Source organism: Eucyclogobius newberryi, unplaced genomic scaffold (genome assembly GCF_026437365.1).
Source record: "Eucyclogobius newberryi isolate DKJ021-1_F unplaced genomic scaffold, fEucNew1.0.hap1 SCAF_12, whole genome shotgun sequence".
NCBI classification, from domain to species: domain Eukaryota; kingdom Metazoa; phylum Chordata; class Actinopteri; order Gobiiformes; family Gobiidae; genus Eucyclogobius; species Eucyclogobius newberryi.
In genome coordinates, this window is record NW_027315746.1 from 1,874,813 (window position 1) to 1,894,381 (window position 19,569).

Genomic DNA, 19,569 nt, shown 5'->3' on the forward strand with positions numbered 1-19,569 from the left:
ACCTGTAATAGATCCATGTGTCGCACCTATAATAGATCCATGAGTCACACCTATAATAGATCCATGTGTCGCACCTATAATAGATCCATGTGTCACACCTGTAATAGATCCATGAGTCACACCTATAATAGATCCATGTGTCACACCTGTAATAGATCCATGTGTCACACCTATAATAGATCCATGAGTCACACCTATAATAGATCCATGTGTCGCACCTATAATAGATCCATGTGTCACACCTATAATAGATCCATGTGTCGCACCTATAATAGATCCATGTGTCACACCTGTAATAGATCCATGAGTCACACCTATAATAGATCCATGTGTCACATCTATAATAGATCCATGTGTCACACCTGTAATAGATCCATGTGTCACACCTATAATAGATCCATGTGTCGCACCTATAATAGATCCATGTGTCACACCTGTAATAGATCCATGAGTCACACCTATAATAGATCCATGTGTCACACCTGTAATAGATCCATGTGTCACACCTATAATAGATCCATGAGTCACACCTATAATAGATCCATGTGTCGCACCTATAATAGATCCATGAGTCACACCTATAATAGATCCATGTGTCACATCTATAATAGATCCATGTGTCACACCTGTAATAGATCCATGTGTCACACCTATAATAGATCCATGTGTCACACCTGTAATAGATCCATGTGTCACACCTATAATAGATCCATGTGTCACATCTATAATAGATCCATGTGTCACACCTGTAATAGATCCATGTGTCACACCTGTAATAGATCCATGTGTCACACCTATAATAGATCCATGTGTCACACCTGTAATAGATCCATGTGTCACACCTGTAATAGATCCATGTGTCACACCTATAATAGATCCATGTGTCACACCTATAATAGATCCATGTGTCACACCTATAATAGATCCATGTGTCACACCTATAATAGATCCATGTGTCACACCTATAATAGATCCATGTGTCACACCTATAATAGATCCATGTGTCACACCTGTAATAGATCCATGTGTCACACCTGTAATAGATCCATGTGTCACACCTGTAATAGATCCATGTGTCACACCTGTAATAGATCCATGTGTCGCACCTATTATAGATCCATGTGTCGCACATGTAATAGATCCATGTGTCGCACCTGTAATAGATACATGTGTCACACCTATAATAGATCCATGTGTCACATCTATAATAGATCCATGTGTCGCACCTATAATAGATCCATGTGTCGCACATGTAATAGATCCATGTGTCGCACCTGTAATAGATCCATGTGTCGCACCTATAATAGATCCATGTGTCACACCTATAATAGATCCATGTGTCACACCTATAATAGATCCATGTGTCACACCTGTAATAGATCCATGAGTCACACCTATAATAGATCCATGTGTCGCACCTATAATAGATCCATGTGTCACACCTGTAATAGATCCATGAGTCACACCTATAATAGATCCATGTGTCACACCTGTAATAGATCCATGTGTCACACCTATAATAGATCCATGAGTCACACCTATAATAGATCCATGTGTCGCACCTATAATAGATCCATGTGTCACACCTATAATAGATCCATGTGTCGCACCTATAATAGATCCATGTGTCACACCTGTAATAGATCCATGAGTCACACCTATAATAGATCCATGTGTCACATCTATAATAGATCCATGTGTCACACCTGTAATAGATCCATGTGTCACACCTATAATAGATCCATGTGTCGCACCTATAATAGATCCATGTGTCACACCTGTAATAGATCCATGAGTCACACCTATAATAGATCCATGTGTCACACCTGTAATAGATCCATGTGTCACACCTATAATAGATCCATGAGTCACACCTATAATAGATCCATGAGTCACACCTATAATAGATCCATGTGTCGCACCTGTAATAGATCCATGTGTCACACCTGTAATAGATCCATGTGTCGCACCTATAATAGATCCATGAGTCACACCTATAATAGATCCATGTGTCACATCTATAATAGATCCATGTGTCACACCTGTAATAGATCCATGTGTCACACCTATAATAGATCCATGTGTCACACCTGTAATAGATCCATGTGTCACACCTATAATAGATCCATGTGTCACATCTATAATAGATCCATGTGTCACACCTGTAATAGATCCATGTGTCACACCTGTAATAGATCCATGTGTCACACCTATAATAGATCCATGTGTCACATCTATAATAGATCCATGTGTCACACCTGTAATAGATCCATGTGTCACACCTGTAACAGATCCATGAGTCACACCTATAATAGATCCATGTGTCACACCTGTAATAGATCCATGTGTCACACCTATAATAGATACATGTGTCACACCTGTAATAGATCCATGTGTCACACCTGTAATAGATACATGTGTCACACCTGTAATAGATCCATGTGTCACATCTATAATAGATCCATGTGTCGCACCTGTAATAGATCCATGTGTCACATCTATAATAGATCCATGTGTCGCACCTATAATAGATCCATGTGTCGCACATGTAATAGATCCATGTGTCACATCTATAATAGATCCATGTGTCGCACCTATAATAGATCCATGTGTCGCACATGTAATAGATCCATGTGTCGCACCTGTAATAGATCCATGTGTCGCACCTATAATAGATCCATGTGTCACACCTATAATAGATCCATGTGTCACACCTGTAATATATCCATGTGTCACACCTATAATAGATCCATGTGTCACACCTGTAATAGATCCATGTGTCACACCTGTAATAGATCCATGTGTCACATCTATAATAGATCCATGTGTCGCACCTATAATAGATCCATGTGTCGCACATGTAATAGATCCATGTGTCGCACCTGTAATAGATCCATGTGTCGCACCTATAATAGATCCATGTGTCACACCTATAATAGATCCATGTGTCACACCTGTAATATATCCATGTGTCACACCTATAATAGATCCATGTGTCACACCTGTAATAGATCCATGTGTCACATCTATAATAGATCCATGTGTCACACCTGTAATAGATCCATGTGTCGCACCTATAATAGATCCATGTGTCACACCTATAATAGATCCATGTGTCACACCTGTAATAGATCCATGTGTCACACCTATAATAGATCCATGTGTCACACCTGTAATAGATCCATGTGTCACATCTATAATAGATCCATGTGTCACACCTGTAATAGATCCATGTGTCACACCTATAATAGATCCATGTGTCACACCTGTAATAGATCCATGTGTCACATCTATAATAGATCCATGTGTCGCACCTATAATAGATCCATGTGTCGCACCTGTAATAGATCCATGTGTCGCACCTGTAATAGATCCATGTGTCGCACCTGTAATAGATCCATGTGTCGCACCTGTAATAGATCCATGTGTCGCACCTGTAATAGATCCATGTGTCGCACCTGTAATAGATCCATGTGTCACACCTGTAATAGATCCATGTGTCGCACCTGTAATAAATCCATGTGTCGCACCTGTAATAGATCCATGTGTCGCACCTGTAATAGATCCATGTGTCACACCTGTAATAGATCCATGAGTCGCACCTATAATAGATCCATGTGTCACACCTATAATAGATCCATGTGTCGCACCTATAATAGATCCATGTGTCGCACCTGTAATAGATCCATGTGTCGCACCTATAATAGATCCATGTGTCGCACCTGTAATAGATCCATGAGTCACACCTATAATAGATCCATGTGTCACACCTATAATAGATCCATGAGTCACACCTATAATAGATCCATGTGTCACACCTATAATAGATCCATGTGTCACACCTGTAATAGATCCATGTGTCACACCTGTAATAGATCCATGAGTCACACCTGTAATAGATCCATGTGTCACACCTGTAATAGATCCATGAGTCACACCTGTAATAGATCCATGTGTCACACCTGTAATAGATCCATGTGTCACACCTATAATAGATCCATGTGTCACACCTGTAATAGATCCATGTGTCACACCTGTAATAGATCCATGTGTCACACCTGTAATAGATCCATGTGTCACACCTGTAATAGATCCATGTGTCACATCTATAATAGATCCATGTGTCACACCTGTAATAGATCCATGTGTCACACCTATAATAGATCCATGTGTCGCACCTGTAATAGATCCATGAGTCACACCTGTAATAGATCCATGTGTCGCACCTATAATAGATCCATGTGTCGCACCTATAATAGATCCATGTGTCACACCTGTAATAGATCCATGTGTCGCACCTGTAATAGATCCATGTGTCACACCTGTAATAGATCCATGAGTCACACCTATAATAGATCCATGTGTCGCATCTATAATAGATCCATGTGTCGCACCTATAATAGATCCATGTGTCGCACCTGTAATAGATCCATGAGTCACACCTATAATAGATCCATGTGTCACACCTATAATAGATCCATGTGTCACACCTGTAATAGATCCATGTGTCACACCTATAATAGATCCATGTGTCACACCTGTAATAGATCCATGTGTCGCACCTGTAATAGATCCATGTGTCGCACCTGTAATAGATCCATGTGTCGCACCTGTAATAGATCCATGTGTCGCACCTGTAATAGATCCATGTGTCGCACCTGTAATAGATCCATGTGTCGCACCTGTAATAGATCCATGTGTCGCACCTGTAATAGATCCATGTGTCACACCTGTAATAGATCCATGTGTCGCACCTGTAATAGATCCATGTGTCGCACCTGTAATAGATCCATGTGTCACACCTGTAATAGATCCATGTGTCACACCTGTAATAGATCCATGTGTCACACCTATAATAGATCCATGTGTCACACCTGTAATAGATCCATGTGTCGCACCTGTAATAGATCCATGTGTCACACCTGTAATAGATCCATGTGTCGCACCTGTAATAGATCCATGTGTCGCACCTGTAATAGATCCATGTGTCACACCTATAATAGATCCATGTGTCACACCTGTAATAGATCCATGTGTCACACCTATAATAGATCCATGTGTCACACCTATAATAGATCCATGAGACACACTTATAATAGATCCATGTGTCACACCTGTAATAGATCCATGTGTCGCACCTGTAATAGATCCATGTGTCACACCTATAATAGATCCATGTGTCGCACCTATAATAGATCCATGTGTCACACCTGTAATAGATCCATGTGTCGCACCTGTAATAGATCCATGTGTCACACCTGTAATAGATCCATGAGTCACACCTATAATAGATCCATGTGTCACATCTATAATAGATCCATGTGTCGCACCTATAATAGATCCATGTGTCGCACCTGTAATAGATCCATGAGTCACACCTATAATAGATCCATGTGTCACACCTATAATAGATCCATGTGTCACACCTGTAATAGATCCATGTGTCACACCTATAATAGATCCATGTGTCACACCTGTAATAGATCCATGTGTCGCACCTGTAATAGATCCATGTGTCACACCTGTAATAGATCCATGTGTCGCACCTGTAATAGATCCATGTGTCGCACCTGTAATAGATCCATGTGTCGCACCTGTAATAGATCCATGTGTCGCACCTGTAATAGATCCATGTGTCGCACCTATAATAGATCCATGTGTCACATCTATAATAGATCCATGTGTCGCACCTGTAATAGATCCATGTGTCGCACCTGTAATAGATCCATGTGTCACACCTGTAATAGATCCATGAGTCGCACCTATAATAGATCCATGTGTCACACCTGTAATAGATCCATGTGTCGCACCTATAATAGATCCATGAGTCACACCTATAATAGATCCATGTGTCGCACCTATAATAGATCCATGTGTCACACCTGTAATAGATCCATGTGTCACACCTATAATAGATCCATGAGTCACACCTATAATAGATCCATGTGTCACACCTGTAATAGATCCATGTGTCACACCTATAATAGATCCATGTGTCACACCTGTAATAGATCCATGTGTCACACCTATAATAGATCCATGAGTCACACCTATAATAGATCCATGTGTCACACCTGTAATAGATCCATGAGTCACACCTATAATAGATCCATGTGTCACACCTGTAATAGATCCATGAGTCACACCTATAATAGATCCATGTGTCACACCTGTAATAGATCCATGTGTCACACCTATAATAGATCCATGTGTCACACCTGTAATAGATCCATGAGTCACACCTATAATAGATCCATGTGTCACATCTATAATAGATCCATGTGTCACACCTGTAATAGATCCATGTGTCACACCTATAATAGATCCATGTGTCACACCTGTAATAGATCCATGTGTCACACCTGTAATAGATCCATGTGTCACATCTATAATAGATCCATGTGTCACACCTGTAATAGATCCATGTGTCACACCTGTAATAGATCCATGTGTCACACCTATAATAGATCCATGTGTCACACCTGTAATAGATCCATGTGTCACACCTGTAATAGATCCATGTGTCGCACCTATAATAGATCCATGAGTCACACCTATAATAGATCCATGTGTCGCACCTATAATAGATCCATGTGTCACACCTGTAATAGATCCATGAGTCACACCTATAATAGATCCATGTGTCACACCTGTAATAGATCCATGTGTCACACCTATAATAGATCCATGAGTCACACCTATAATAGATCCATGTGTCGCACCTATAATAGATCCATGTGTCACACCTATAATAGATCCATGTGTCGCACCTATAATAGATCCATGTGTCACACCTGTAATAGATCCATGAGTCACACCTATAATAGATCCATGTGTCACACCTATAATAGATCCATGTGTCACACCTGTAATAGATCCATGTGTCACACCTATAATAGATCCATGTGTCGCACCTATAATAGATCCATGTGTCACACCTGTAATAGATCCATGAGTCACACCTATAATAGATCCATGTGTCACACCTGTAATAGATCCATGTGTCACACCTATAATAGATCCATGAGTCACACCTATAATAGATCCATGTGTCGCACCTATAATAGATCCATGAGTCACACCTATAATAGATCCATGTGTCACATCTATAATAGATCCATGTGTCACACCTGTAATAGATCCATGTGTCACACCTATAATAGATCCATGTGTCACACCTGTAATAGATCCATGTGTCACACCTATAATAGATCCATGTGTCACATCTATAATAGATCCATGTGTCACACCTGTAATAGATCCATGTGTCACACCTGTAATAGATCCATGTGTCACACCTATAATAGATCCATGTGTCACACCTGTAATAGATCCATGTGTCACACCTGTAATAGATCCATGTGTCACACCTATAATAGATCCATGTGTCACACCTATAATAGATCCATGTGTCACACCTATAATAGATCCATGTGTCACACCTATAATAGATCCATGTGTCACACCTATAATAGATCCATGTGTCACACCTATAATAGATCCATGTGTCACACCTGTAATAGATCCATGTGTCACACCTGTAATAGATCCATGTGTCACACCTGTAATAGATCCATGTGTCACACCTGTAATAGATCCATGTGTCGCACCTATTATAGATCCATGTGTCGCACATGTAATAGATCCATGTGTCGCACCTGTAATAGATACATGTGTCACACCTATAATAGATCCATGTGTCACATCTATAATAGATCCATGTGTCGCACCTATAATAGATCCATGTGTCGCACATGTAATAGATCCATGTGTCGCACCTGTAATAGATCCATGTGTCGCACCTATAATAGATCCATGTGTCACACCTATAATAGATCCATGTGTCACACCTATAATAGATCCATGTGTCACACCTGTAATAGATCCATGAGTCACACCTATAATAGATCCATGTGTCGCACCTATAATAGATCCATGTGTCACACCTGTAATAGATCCATGAGTCACACCTATAATAGATCCATGTGTCACACCTGTAATAGATCCATGTGTCACACCTATAATAGATCCATGAGTCACACCTATAATAGATCCATGTGTCGCACCTATAATAGATCCATGTGTCACACCTATAATAGATCCATGTGTCGCACCTATAATAGATCCATGTGTCACACCTGTAATAGATCCATGAGTCACACCTATAATAGATCCATGTGTCACATCTATAATAGATCCATGTGTCACACCTGTAATAGATCCATGTGTCACACCTATAATAGATCCATGTGTCGCACCTATAATAGATCCATGTGTCACACCTGTAATAGATCCATGAGTCACACCTATAATAGATCCATGTGTCACACCTGTAATAGATCCATGTGTCACACCTATAATAGATCCATGAGTCACACCTATAATAGATCCATGAGTCACACCTATAATAGATCCATGTGTCGCACCTGTAATAGATCCATGTGTCACACCTGTAATAGATCCATGTGTCGCACCTATAATAGATCCATGAGTCACACCTATAATAGATCCATGTGTCACATCTATAATAGATCCATGTGTCACACCTGTAATAGATCCATGTGTCACACCTATAATAGATCCATGTGTCACACCTGTAATAGATCCATGTGTCACACCTATAATAGATCCATGTGTCACATCTATAATAGATCCATGTGTCACACCTGTAATAGATCCATGTGTCACACCTGTAATAGATCCATGTGTCACACCTATAATAGATCCATGTGTCACATCTATAATAGATCCATGTGTCACACCTGTAATAGATCCATGTGTCACACCTGTAACAGATCCATGAGTCACACCTATAATAGATCCATGTGTCACACCTGTAATAGATCCATGTGTCACACCTATAATAGATCCATGTGTCACACCTGTAATAGATCCATGTGTCACACCTGTAATAGATACATGTGTCACACCTGTAATAGATCCATGTGTCACATCTATAATAGATCCATGTGTCGCACCTGTAATAGATCCATGTGTCACATCTATAATAGATCCATGTGTCGCACCTATAATAGATCCATGTGTCGCACATGTAATAGATCCATGTGTCACATCTATAATAGATCCATGTGTCGCACCTATAATAGATCCATGTGTCGCACATGTAATAGATCCATGTGTCGCACCTGTAATAGATCCATGTGTCGCACCTATAATAGATCCATGTGTCACACCTATAATAGATCCATGTGTCACACCTGTAATATATCCATGTGTCACACCTATAATAGATCCATGTGTCACACCTGTAATAGATCCATGTGTCACACCTGTAATAGATCCATGTGTCACATCTATAATAGATCCATGTGTCGCACCTATAATAGATCCATGTGTCGCACATGTAATAGATCCATGTGTCGCACCTGTAATAGATCCATGTGTCGCACCTATAATAGATCCATGTGTCACACCTATAATAGATCCATGTGTCACACCTGTAATATATCCATGTGTCACACCTATAATAGATCCATGTGTCACACCTGTAATAGATCCATGTGTCACATCTATAATAGATCCATGTGTCACACCTGTAATAGATCCATGTGTCGCACCTATAATAGATCCATGTGTCACACCTATAATAGATCCATGTGTCACACCTGTAATAGATCCATGTGTCACACCTATAATAGATCCATGTGTCACACCTGTAATAGATCCATGTGTCACATCTATAATAGATCCATGTGTCACACCTGTAATAGATCCATGTGTCACACCTATAATAGATCCATGTGTCACACCTGTAATAGATCCATGTGTCACATCTATAATAGATCCATGTGTCGCACCTATAATAGATCCATGTGTCGCACCTGTAATAGATCCATGTGTCGCACCTGTAATAGATCCATGTGTCGCACCTGTAATAGATCCATGTGTCGCACCTGTAATAGATCCATGTGTCGCACCTGTAATAGATCCATGTGTCGCACCTGTAATAGATCCATGTGTCGCACCTGTAATAGATCCATGTGTCGCACCTGTAATAAATCCATGTGTCGCACCTGTAATAGATCCATGTGTCGCACCTGTAATAGATCCATGTGTCACACCTGTAATAGATCCATGAGTCACACCTATAATAGATCCATGTGTCACACCTATAATAGATCCATGTGTCGCACCTATAATAGATCCATGTGTCGCACCTGTAATAGATCCATGTGTCGCACCTATAATAGATCCATGTGTCGCACCTGTAATAGATCCATGAGTCACACCTATAATAGATCCATGTGTCACACCTATAATAGATCCATGAGTCACACCTATAATAGATCCATGTGTCACACCTATAATAGATCCATGTGTCACACCTGTAATAGATCCATGTGTCACACCTGTAATAGATCCATGAGTCACACCTGTAATAGATCCATGTGTCACACCTGTAATAGATCCATGTGTCACACCTATAATAGATCCATGTGTCACACCTGTAATAGATCCATGTGTCACACCTGTAATAGATCCATGTGTCACACCTGTAATAGATCCATGTGTCACACCTGTAATAGATCCATGTGTCACATCTATAATAGATCCATGTGTCACACCTGTAATAGATCCATGTGTCACACCTATAATAGATCCATGTGTCACACCTGTAATAGATCCATGAGTCACACCTGTAATAGATCCATGTGTCGCACCTATAATAGATCCATGTGTCGCACCTATAATAGATCCATGTGTCACACCTGTAATAGATCCATGTGTCGCACCTGTAATAGATCCATGTGTCACACCTGTAATAGATCCATGAGTCACACCTATAATAGATCCATGTGTCACATCTATAATAGATCCATGTGTCGCACCTATAATAGATCCATGTGTCGCACCTGTAATAGATCCATGAGTCACACCTATAATAGATCCATGTGTCACACCTATAATAGATCCATGTGTCACACCTGTAATAGATCCATGTGTCACACCTATAATAGATCCATGTGTCACACCTGTAATAGATCCATGTGTCGCACCTGTAATAGATCCATGTGTCACACCTGTAATAGATCCATGTGTCGCACCTGTAATAGATCCATGTGTCGCACCTGTAATAGATCCATGTGTCACACCTGTAATAGATCCATGTGTCGCACCTGTAATAGATCCATGTGTCGCACCTGTAATAGATCCATGTGTCACACCTGTAATAGATCCATGTGTCACACCTGTAATAGATCCATGTGTCACACCTATAATAGATCCATGTGTCACACCTGTAATAGATCCATGTGTCGCACCTGTAATAGATCCATGTGTCACACCTGTAATAGATCCATGTGTCGCACCTGTAATAGATCCATGTGTCGCACCTGTAATAGATCCATGTGTCACACCTATAATAGATCCATGTGTCACACCTGTAATAGATCCATGTGTCACACCTATAATAGATCCATGTGTCACACCTATAATAGATCCATGAGACACACTTATAATAGATCCATGTGTCACACCTGTAATAGATCCATGTGTCGCACCTGTAATAGATCCATGTGTCACACCTATAATAGATCCATGTGTCGCACCTATAATAGATCCATGTGTCACACCTGTAATAGATCCATGTGTCGCACCTGTAATAGATCCATGTGTCACACCTGTAATAGATCCATGAGTCACACCTATAATAGATCCATGTGTCACATCTATAATAGATCCATGTGTCGCACCTATAATAGATCCATGTGTCGCACCTGTAATAGATCCATGAGTCACACCTATAATAGATCCATGTGTCACACCTATAATAGATCCATGTGTCACACCTGTAATAGATCCATGTGTCACACCTATAATAGATCCATGTGTCACACCTGTAATAGATCCATGTGTCGCACCTGTAATAGATCCATGTGTCACACCTGTAATAGATCCATGTGTCGCACCTGTAATAGATCCATGTGTCGCACCTGTAATAGATCCATGTGTCACACCTGTAATAGATCCATGTGTCGCACCTGTAATAGATCCATGTGTCGCACCTGTAATAGATCCATGTGTCACACCTGTAATAGATCCATGTGTCACACCTGTAATAGATCCATGTGTCACACCTATAATAGATCCATGTGTCACACCTGTAATAGATCCATGTGTCGCACCTGTAATAGATCCATGTGTCACACCTGTAATAGATCCATGTGTCGCACCTGTAATAGATCCATGTGTCGCACCTGTAATAGATCCATGTGTCACACCTATAATAGATCCATGTGTCACACCTGTAATAGATCCATGTGTCACACCTATAATAGATCCATGTGTCACACCTATAATAGATCCATGAGACACACTTATAATAGATCCATGTGTCACACCTGTAATAGATCCATGTGTCGCACCTGTAATAGATCCATGTGTCACACCTGTAATAGATCCATGTGTCGCACCTGTAATAGATCCATGTGTCACATCTATAATAGATCCATGTGTCGCACCTGTAATAGATCCATGTGTCACACCTATAATAGATCCATGTGTCACACCTGTAATAGATCCATGTGTCGCACCTGTAATAGATCCATGTGTCACACCTGTAATAGATCCATGTGTCGCACCTGTAATAGATCCATGTGTCGCACCTGTAATAGATCCATGTGTCACACCTATAATAGATCCATGTGTCACACCTATAATAGATCCATGTGTCACACCTGTAATAGATCCATGTGTCACACCTATAATAGATCCATGTGTCACACCTGTAATAGATCCATGTGTCGCACCTGTAATAGATCCATGTGTCACACCTGTAATAGATCCATGTGTCGCACCTGTAATAGATCCATGTGTCGCACCTGTAATAGATCCATGTGTCACACCTATAATAGATCCATGTGTCACACCTGTAATAGATCCATGTGTCACACCTATAATAGATCCATGTGTCACACCTATAATAGATCCATGAGACACACTTATAATAGATCCATGTGTCACACCTGTAATAGATCCATGTGTCGCACCTGTAATAGATCCATGTGTCGCACCTGTAATAGATCCATGTGTCACACCTGTAATAGATCCATGTGTCGCACCTGTAATAGATCCATGTGTCGCACCTGTAATAGATCCATGTGTCACACCTGTAATAGATCCATGTGTCACACCTGTAATAGATCCATGTGTCACACCTATAATAGATCCATGTGTCACACCTGTAATAGATCCATGTGTCGCACCTGTAATAGATCCATGTGTCACACCTGTAATAGATCCATGTGTCGCACCTGTAATAGATCCATGTGTCGCACCTGTAATAGATCCATGTGTCACACCTATAATAGATCCATGTGTCACACCTGTAATAGATCCATGTGTCACACCTATAATAGATCCATGTGTCACACCTATAATAGATCCATGAGACACACTTATAATAGATCCATGTGTCACACCTGTAATAGATCCATGTGTCGCACCTGTAATAGATCCATGTGTCACACCTGTAATAGATCCATGTGTCACACCTGTAATAGATCCATGTGTCACACCTGTAATAGATCCATGTGTCACATCTATAATAGATCCATGTGTCGCACCTATAATAGATCCATGTGTCACACCTATAATAGATCCATGTGTCACATCTATAATAGATCCATGTGTCGCACCTATAATAGATCCATGTGTCACACCTGTAATAGATCCATGAGTCACACCTATAATAGATCCATGTGTCACATCTATAATAGATCCATGTGTCGCACCTATAATAGATCCATGTGTCGCACCTGTAATAGATCCATGTGTCGCACCTATAATAGATCCATGTGTCGCACCTGTAATAGATCCATGAGTCACACCTATAATAGATCCATGTGTCACACCTATAATAGATCCATGAGTCACACCTATAATAGATCCATGTGTCACACCTATAATAGATCCATGTGTCACACCTGTAATAGATCCATGTGTCACACCTGTAATAGATCCATGAGTCACACCTGTAATAGATCCATGTGTCACACCTGTAATAGATCCATGTGTCACACCTATAATAGATCCATGTGTCACACCTGTAATAGATCCATGAGTCACACCTATAATAGATCCATGTGTCACACCTATAATAGATCCATGTGTCACACCTGTAATAGATCCATGTGTCACACCTGTAATAGATCCATGTGTCACACCTGTAATAGATCCATGTGTCACACCTGTAATAGATCCATGTGTCACATCTATAATAGATCCATGTGTCACACCTGTAATAGATCCATGTGTCACACCTATAATAGATCCATGTGTCACACCTGTAATAGATCCATGAGTCACACCTGTAATAGATCCATGTGTCGCACCTGTAATAGATCCATGTGTCACACCTGTAATAGATCCATGTGTCGCACCTGTAATAGATCCATGTGTCACACCTGTAATAGATCCATGAGTCACACCTATAATAGATCCATGTGTCACACCTATAATAGATCCATGTGTCACATCTATAATAGATCCATGTGTCGCACCTATAATAGATCCATGTGTCGCACCTGTAATAGATCCATGAGTCACACCTATAATAGATCCATGTGTCACACCTATAATAGATCCATGTGTCACACCTGTAATAGATCCATGTGTCACACCTATAATAGATCCATGTGTCACACCTGTAATAGATCCATGTGTCGCACCTGTAATGTCGCACCTGTAATAGATCCATGTGTCACACCTGTAATAGATCCATGTGTCACACCTGTAATAGATCCATGTGTCACATCTATAATAGATCCATGTGTCACACCTATAATAGATCCATGTGTCACACCTGTAATAGATCCATGTGTCACACCTGTAATAGATCCATGTGTCACACCTGTAATAGATCCATGTGTCACACCTGTAATAGATCCATGTGTCACACCTATAATAGATCCATGTGTCACACCTGTAATAGATCCATGAGTCACACCTGTAATAGATCCATGTGTCGCACCTATAATAGATCCATGTGTCGCACCTATAATAGATCCATGTGTCACACCTGTAATAGATCCATGTGTCGCACCTGTAATAGATCCATGTGTCACACCTGTAATAGATCCATGAGTCACACCTATAATAGATCCATGTGTCACATCTATAATAGATCCATGTGTCGCACCTATAATAGATCCATGTGTCGCACCTGTAATAGATCCATGAGTCACACCTATAATAGATCCATGTGTCACACCTATAATAGATCCATGTGTCACACCTGTAATAGATCCATGTGTCACACCTATAATAGATCCATGTGTCGCACCTGTAATAGATCCATGTGTCGCACCTGTAATAGATCCATGTGTCACACCTGTAATAGATCCATGTGTCGCACCTGTAATAGATCCATGTGTCGCACCTGTAATAGATCCATGTGTCACACCTGTAATAGATCCATGTGTCGCACCTGTAATAGATCCATGTGTCGCACCTGTAATAGATCCATGTGTCACACCTGTAATAGATCCATGTATCACACCTGTAATAGATCCATGTGTCACACCTATAATAGATCCATGTGTCGCACCTGTAATAGATCCATGTGTCGCACCTGTAATAGATCCATGTGTCGCACCTGTAATAGATCCATGTGTCGCACCTGTAATAGATCCATGTGTCGCACCTGTAATAGATCCATGTGTCACACCTATAATAGATCCATGTGTCACACCTGTAATAGATCCATGTGTCACACCTATAATAGATCCATGTGTCACACCTATAATAGATCCATGAGACACACTTATAATAGATCCATGTGTCACACCTGTAATAGATCCATGTGTCGCACCTGTAATAGATCCATGTGTCACACCTATAATAGATCCATGTGTCGCACCTATAATAGATCCATGTGTCACACCTGTAATAGATCCATGTGTCGCACCTGTAATAGATCCATGTGTCACACCTGTAATAGATCCATGAGTCACACCTATAATAGATCCATGTGTCACATCTATAATAGATCCATGTGTCGCACCTATAATAGATCCATGTGTCGCACCTGTAATAGATCCATGAGTCACACCTATAATAGATCCATGTGTCACACCTGTAATAGATCCATGTGTCGCACCTATAATAGATCCATGTGTCACACCTATAATAGATCCATGTGTCACACCTGTAATAGATCCATGTGTCACACCTATAATAGATCCATGTGTCACACCTGTAATAGATCCATGTGTCACATCTATAATAGATCCATGTGTCACACCTGTAATAGATCCATGTGTCACACCTATAATAGATCCATGTGTCACACCTGTAATAGATCCATGTGTCACATCTGTAATAGATCCATGTGTCGCACCTGTAATAGATCCATGTGTCGCACCTGTAATAGATCCATGTGTCGCACCTGTAATAGATCCATGTGTCGCACCTGTAATAGATCCATGTGTCGCACCTGTAATAGATCCATGTGTCACACCTGTAATAGATCCATGTGTCACACCTATAATAGATCCATGTGTCACACCTGTAATAGATCCATGTGTCACATCTGTAATAGATCCATGTGTCGCACCTGTAATAGATCCATGTGTCGCACCTGTAATAGATCCATGTGTCGCACCTGTAATAGATCCATGTGTCGCACCTGTAATAGATCCATGTGTCGCACCTGTAATAGATCCATGTGTCGCACCTGTAATAGATCCATGTGTCGCACCTGTAATAGATCCATGTGTCACACCTGTAATAGATCCATGTGTCGCACCTGTAATAGATCCATGTGTCACATCTATAATAGATCCATGTGTCGCACCTATAATAGATCCATGTGTCGCACCTGTAATAGATCCATGAGTCACACCTATAATAGATCCATGTGTCACACCTGTAATAGATCCATGTGTCGCACCTATAATAGATCCATGTGTCACACCTATAATAGATCCATGTGTCACACCTGTAATAGATCCATGTGTCACACCTATAATAGATCCATGTGTCACACCTGTAATAGATCCATGTGTCACATCTATAATAGATCCATGTGTCACACCTGTAATAGATCCATGTGTCACACCTATAATAGATCCATGTGTCACACCTGTAATAGATCCATGTGTCACATCTATAATAGATCCATGTGTCGCACCTATAATAGATCCATGTGTCGCACCTGTAATAGATCCATGTGTCGCACCTGTAATAGATCCATGTGTCGCACCTGTAATAGATCCATGTGTCGCACCTGTAATAGATCCATGTGTCACACCTGTAATAGATCCATGTGTCACACCTGTAATAGATCCATGAGTCACACCTGTAATAGATCCATGTGTCACACCTGTAATAGATCCATGTGTCACACCTATAATAGATCCATGTGTCACACCTGTAATAGATCCATGAGTCACACCTATAATAGATCCATGTGTCACACCTATAATAGATCCATGTGTCACACCTGTAATAGATCCATGTGTCACACCTGTAATAGATCCATGTGTCACACCTGTAATAGATCCATGTGTCACACCTGTAATAGATCCATGTGTCACATCTATAATAGATCCATGTGTCACACCTGTAATAGATCCATGTGTCACACCTATAATAGATCCATGTGTCACACCTGTAATAGATCCATGAGTCACACCTGTAATAGATCCATGTGTCGCACCTGTAATAGATCCATGTGTCACACCTGTAATAGATCCATGTGTCGCACCTGTAATAGATCCATGTGTCACACCTGTAATAGATCCATGAGTCACACCTATAATAGATCCATGTGTCACACCTATAATAGATCTATGAGTCACACCTATAATAGATCCATGTGTCGCACCTATAATAGATCCATGTGTCGCACCTATAATAGATCCATGTGTCGCACCTGTAATAGATCCATGAGTCACACCTATAATAGATCCATGTGTCACACCTATAATAGATCCATGTGTCACACCTGTAATAGATCCATGTGTCACACCTATAATAGATCCATGTGTCACACCTGTAATAGATCCATGTGTCGCACCTGTAATGTCGCACCTGTAATAGATCCATGTGTCACACCTGTAATAGATCCATGTGTCACATCTATAATAGATCCATGTGTCGCACCTATAATAGATCCATGTGTCACACCTATAATAGATCCATGTGTCACATCTGTAATAGATCCATGTGTCACACCTGTAATAGATCCATGTGTCACACCTATAATAGATCCATCCCCATCAAGCAGCGCATAAACTTTAAAATACTCCTCCTCACCTTCAAAGCTCTTCACCACCTTGCCCCCCCCTACCTGTCTGACCTCCTCATCCCCCACCGCCCCACCCGAGCTCTCCGATCCTCCTCCTCTCTCACCCTGACTGCACCAACATCCCGACTCAAAACTTTTGGCGACAGAGCATTCTCCCGAACAGCACCCCGACTCTGGAACTCCCTCCCCCAACCTGTCCGCCACTCTCCCTCACTCACAACATTCAAATCCCGCCTCAAAACATACCTCTTCACCCAAGCCTATGACCTCCCCTACCCCTAGCCTCCTCTACCCCATTGCCTACTCTTCTACCCTCTGTTACATCCCCATCTTTTTCTCTCTACTTCTTCTGTCTTGTTCATTTTATCTGTATATTAATGTGTTCTGTACGTGTTGTCCCCCCTGTCTGTAAATACCCCCCCCTTTTTTTTTATTATGTTCAGCGTCTTTGGGTCACTGAAAAGCACTATATAAATAATAGTTATTATTATTATTATTATTATTATTATTATCCATTTGTCGCACCTATAATAGTTTAAAACACGCCGCTCTCTCTGTTTTGCTTCAGCTGCTTCAGGAAGAAGCTCCGTGGGAAACAAAAGCAGCACAAGTCGTTCCTTGCGCTCCGCTCGCCACAGATTCACCTGTTTTTAATAAAATATGTAAATTAACGAAGCATCGAGGCAATAAAATAATAATCAAAGTTTTTTTGTAATCGAATTATTCAATTAACTCGAATAATTGTTGCAGCCCTAGTTTGTTTATTGTATATGTTGAAATGTTCTCTCCAGCCCTGATGTTCTCCAGCATCTTCAGTTTCTCTGGCTGAGTTTGCTTGTTCTCTCCAGCCCTGATGTACGCCAGCATCTTCGGGAACGTGTCGGCCATCATCCAGCGGCTGTACTCGGGCACGGCGAGGTACCACGCTCAGATGATGAGGGTCCGGGAGTTCATCCGCTTCCATCAGATCCCAAACCCGCTGAGGCAGCGGCTGGAGGAGTATTTCCAACACGCCTGGTCCTACACCAACGGCATCGACATGAACGCGGTCAGACTGTGCATCACACCACGTCCCAAACCCAGTGTTAGGAGGATGTTCTTGTACTTGAACCGTGACAAAACACTTCCTGGTTCATTTAGCACATTTATGATGCACTGCAAAAATTATATGATGTATATTGATATTATTGTGTTAAATATTTTAGCAAATTTTTTTGTTTTAAACTTTCATGCTCGTTTTGTGCTTGTTTCATTCTTGTTTTGTACTCGTTTCGCACTCGTTTTGTACTTGTTTTGTA

The 19,569-nt window shown here is 40.9% G+C and overlaps 1 protein-coding gene across 1 annotated transcript in view; it reads left to right on the forward strand.

Moving 5' to 3' along the window:
• Nucleotides 1-19,569, forward strand: part of LOC140355669 (voltage-gated inwardly rectifying potassium channel KCNH6-like) — a 40,812-nt gene that overhangs the window by 9,530 nt on the left and 11,713 nt on the right. The window contains exon 4 of the mRNA XM_072440326.1: nucleotides 19,120-19,319. Within this exon, the coding sequence (XP_072296427.1) occupies nucleotides 19,120-19,319 (200 nt within the window). The remainder of the gene's footprint in view (nucleotides 1-19,119; nucleotides 19,320-19,569) is intronic.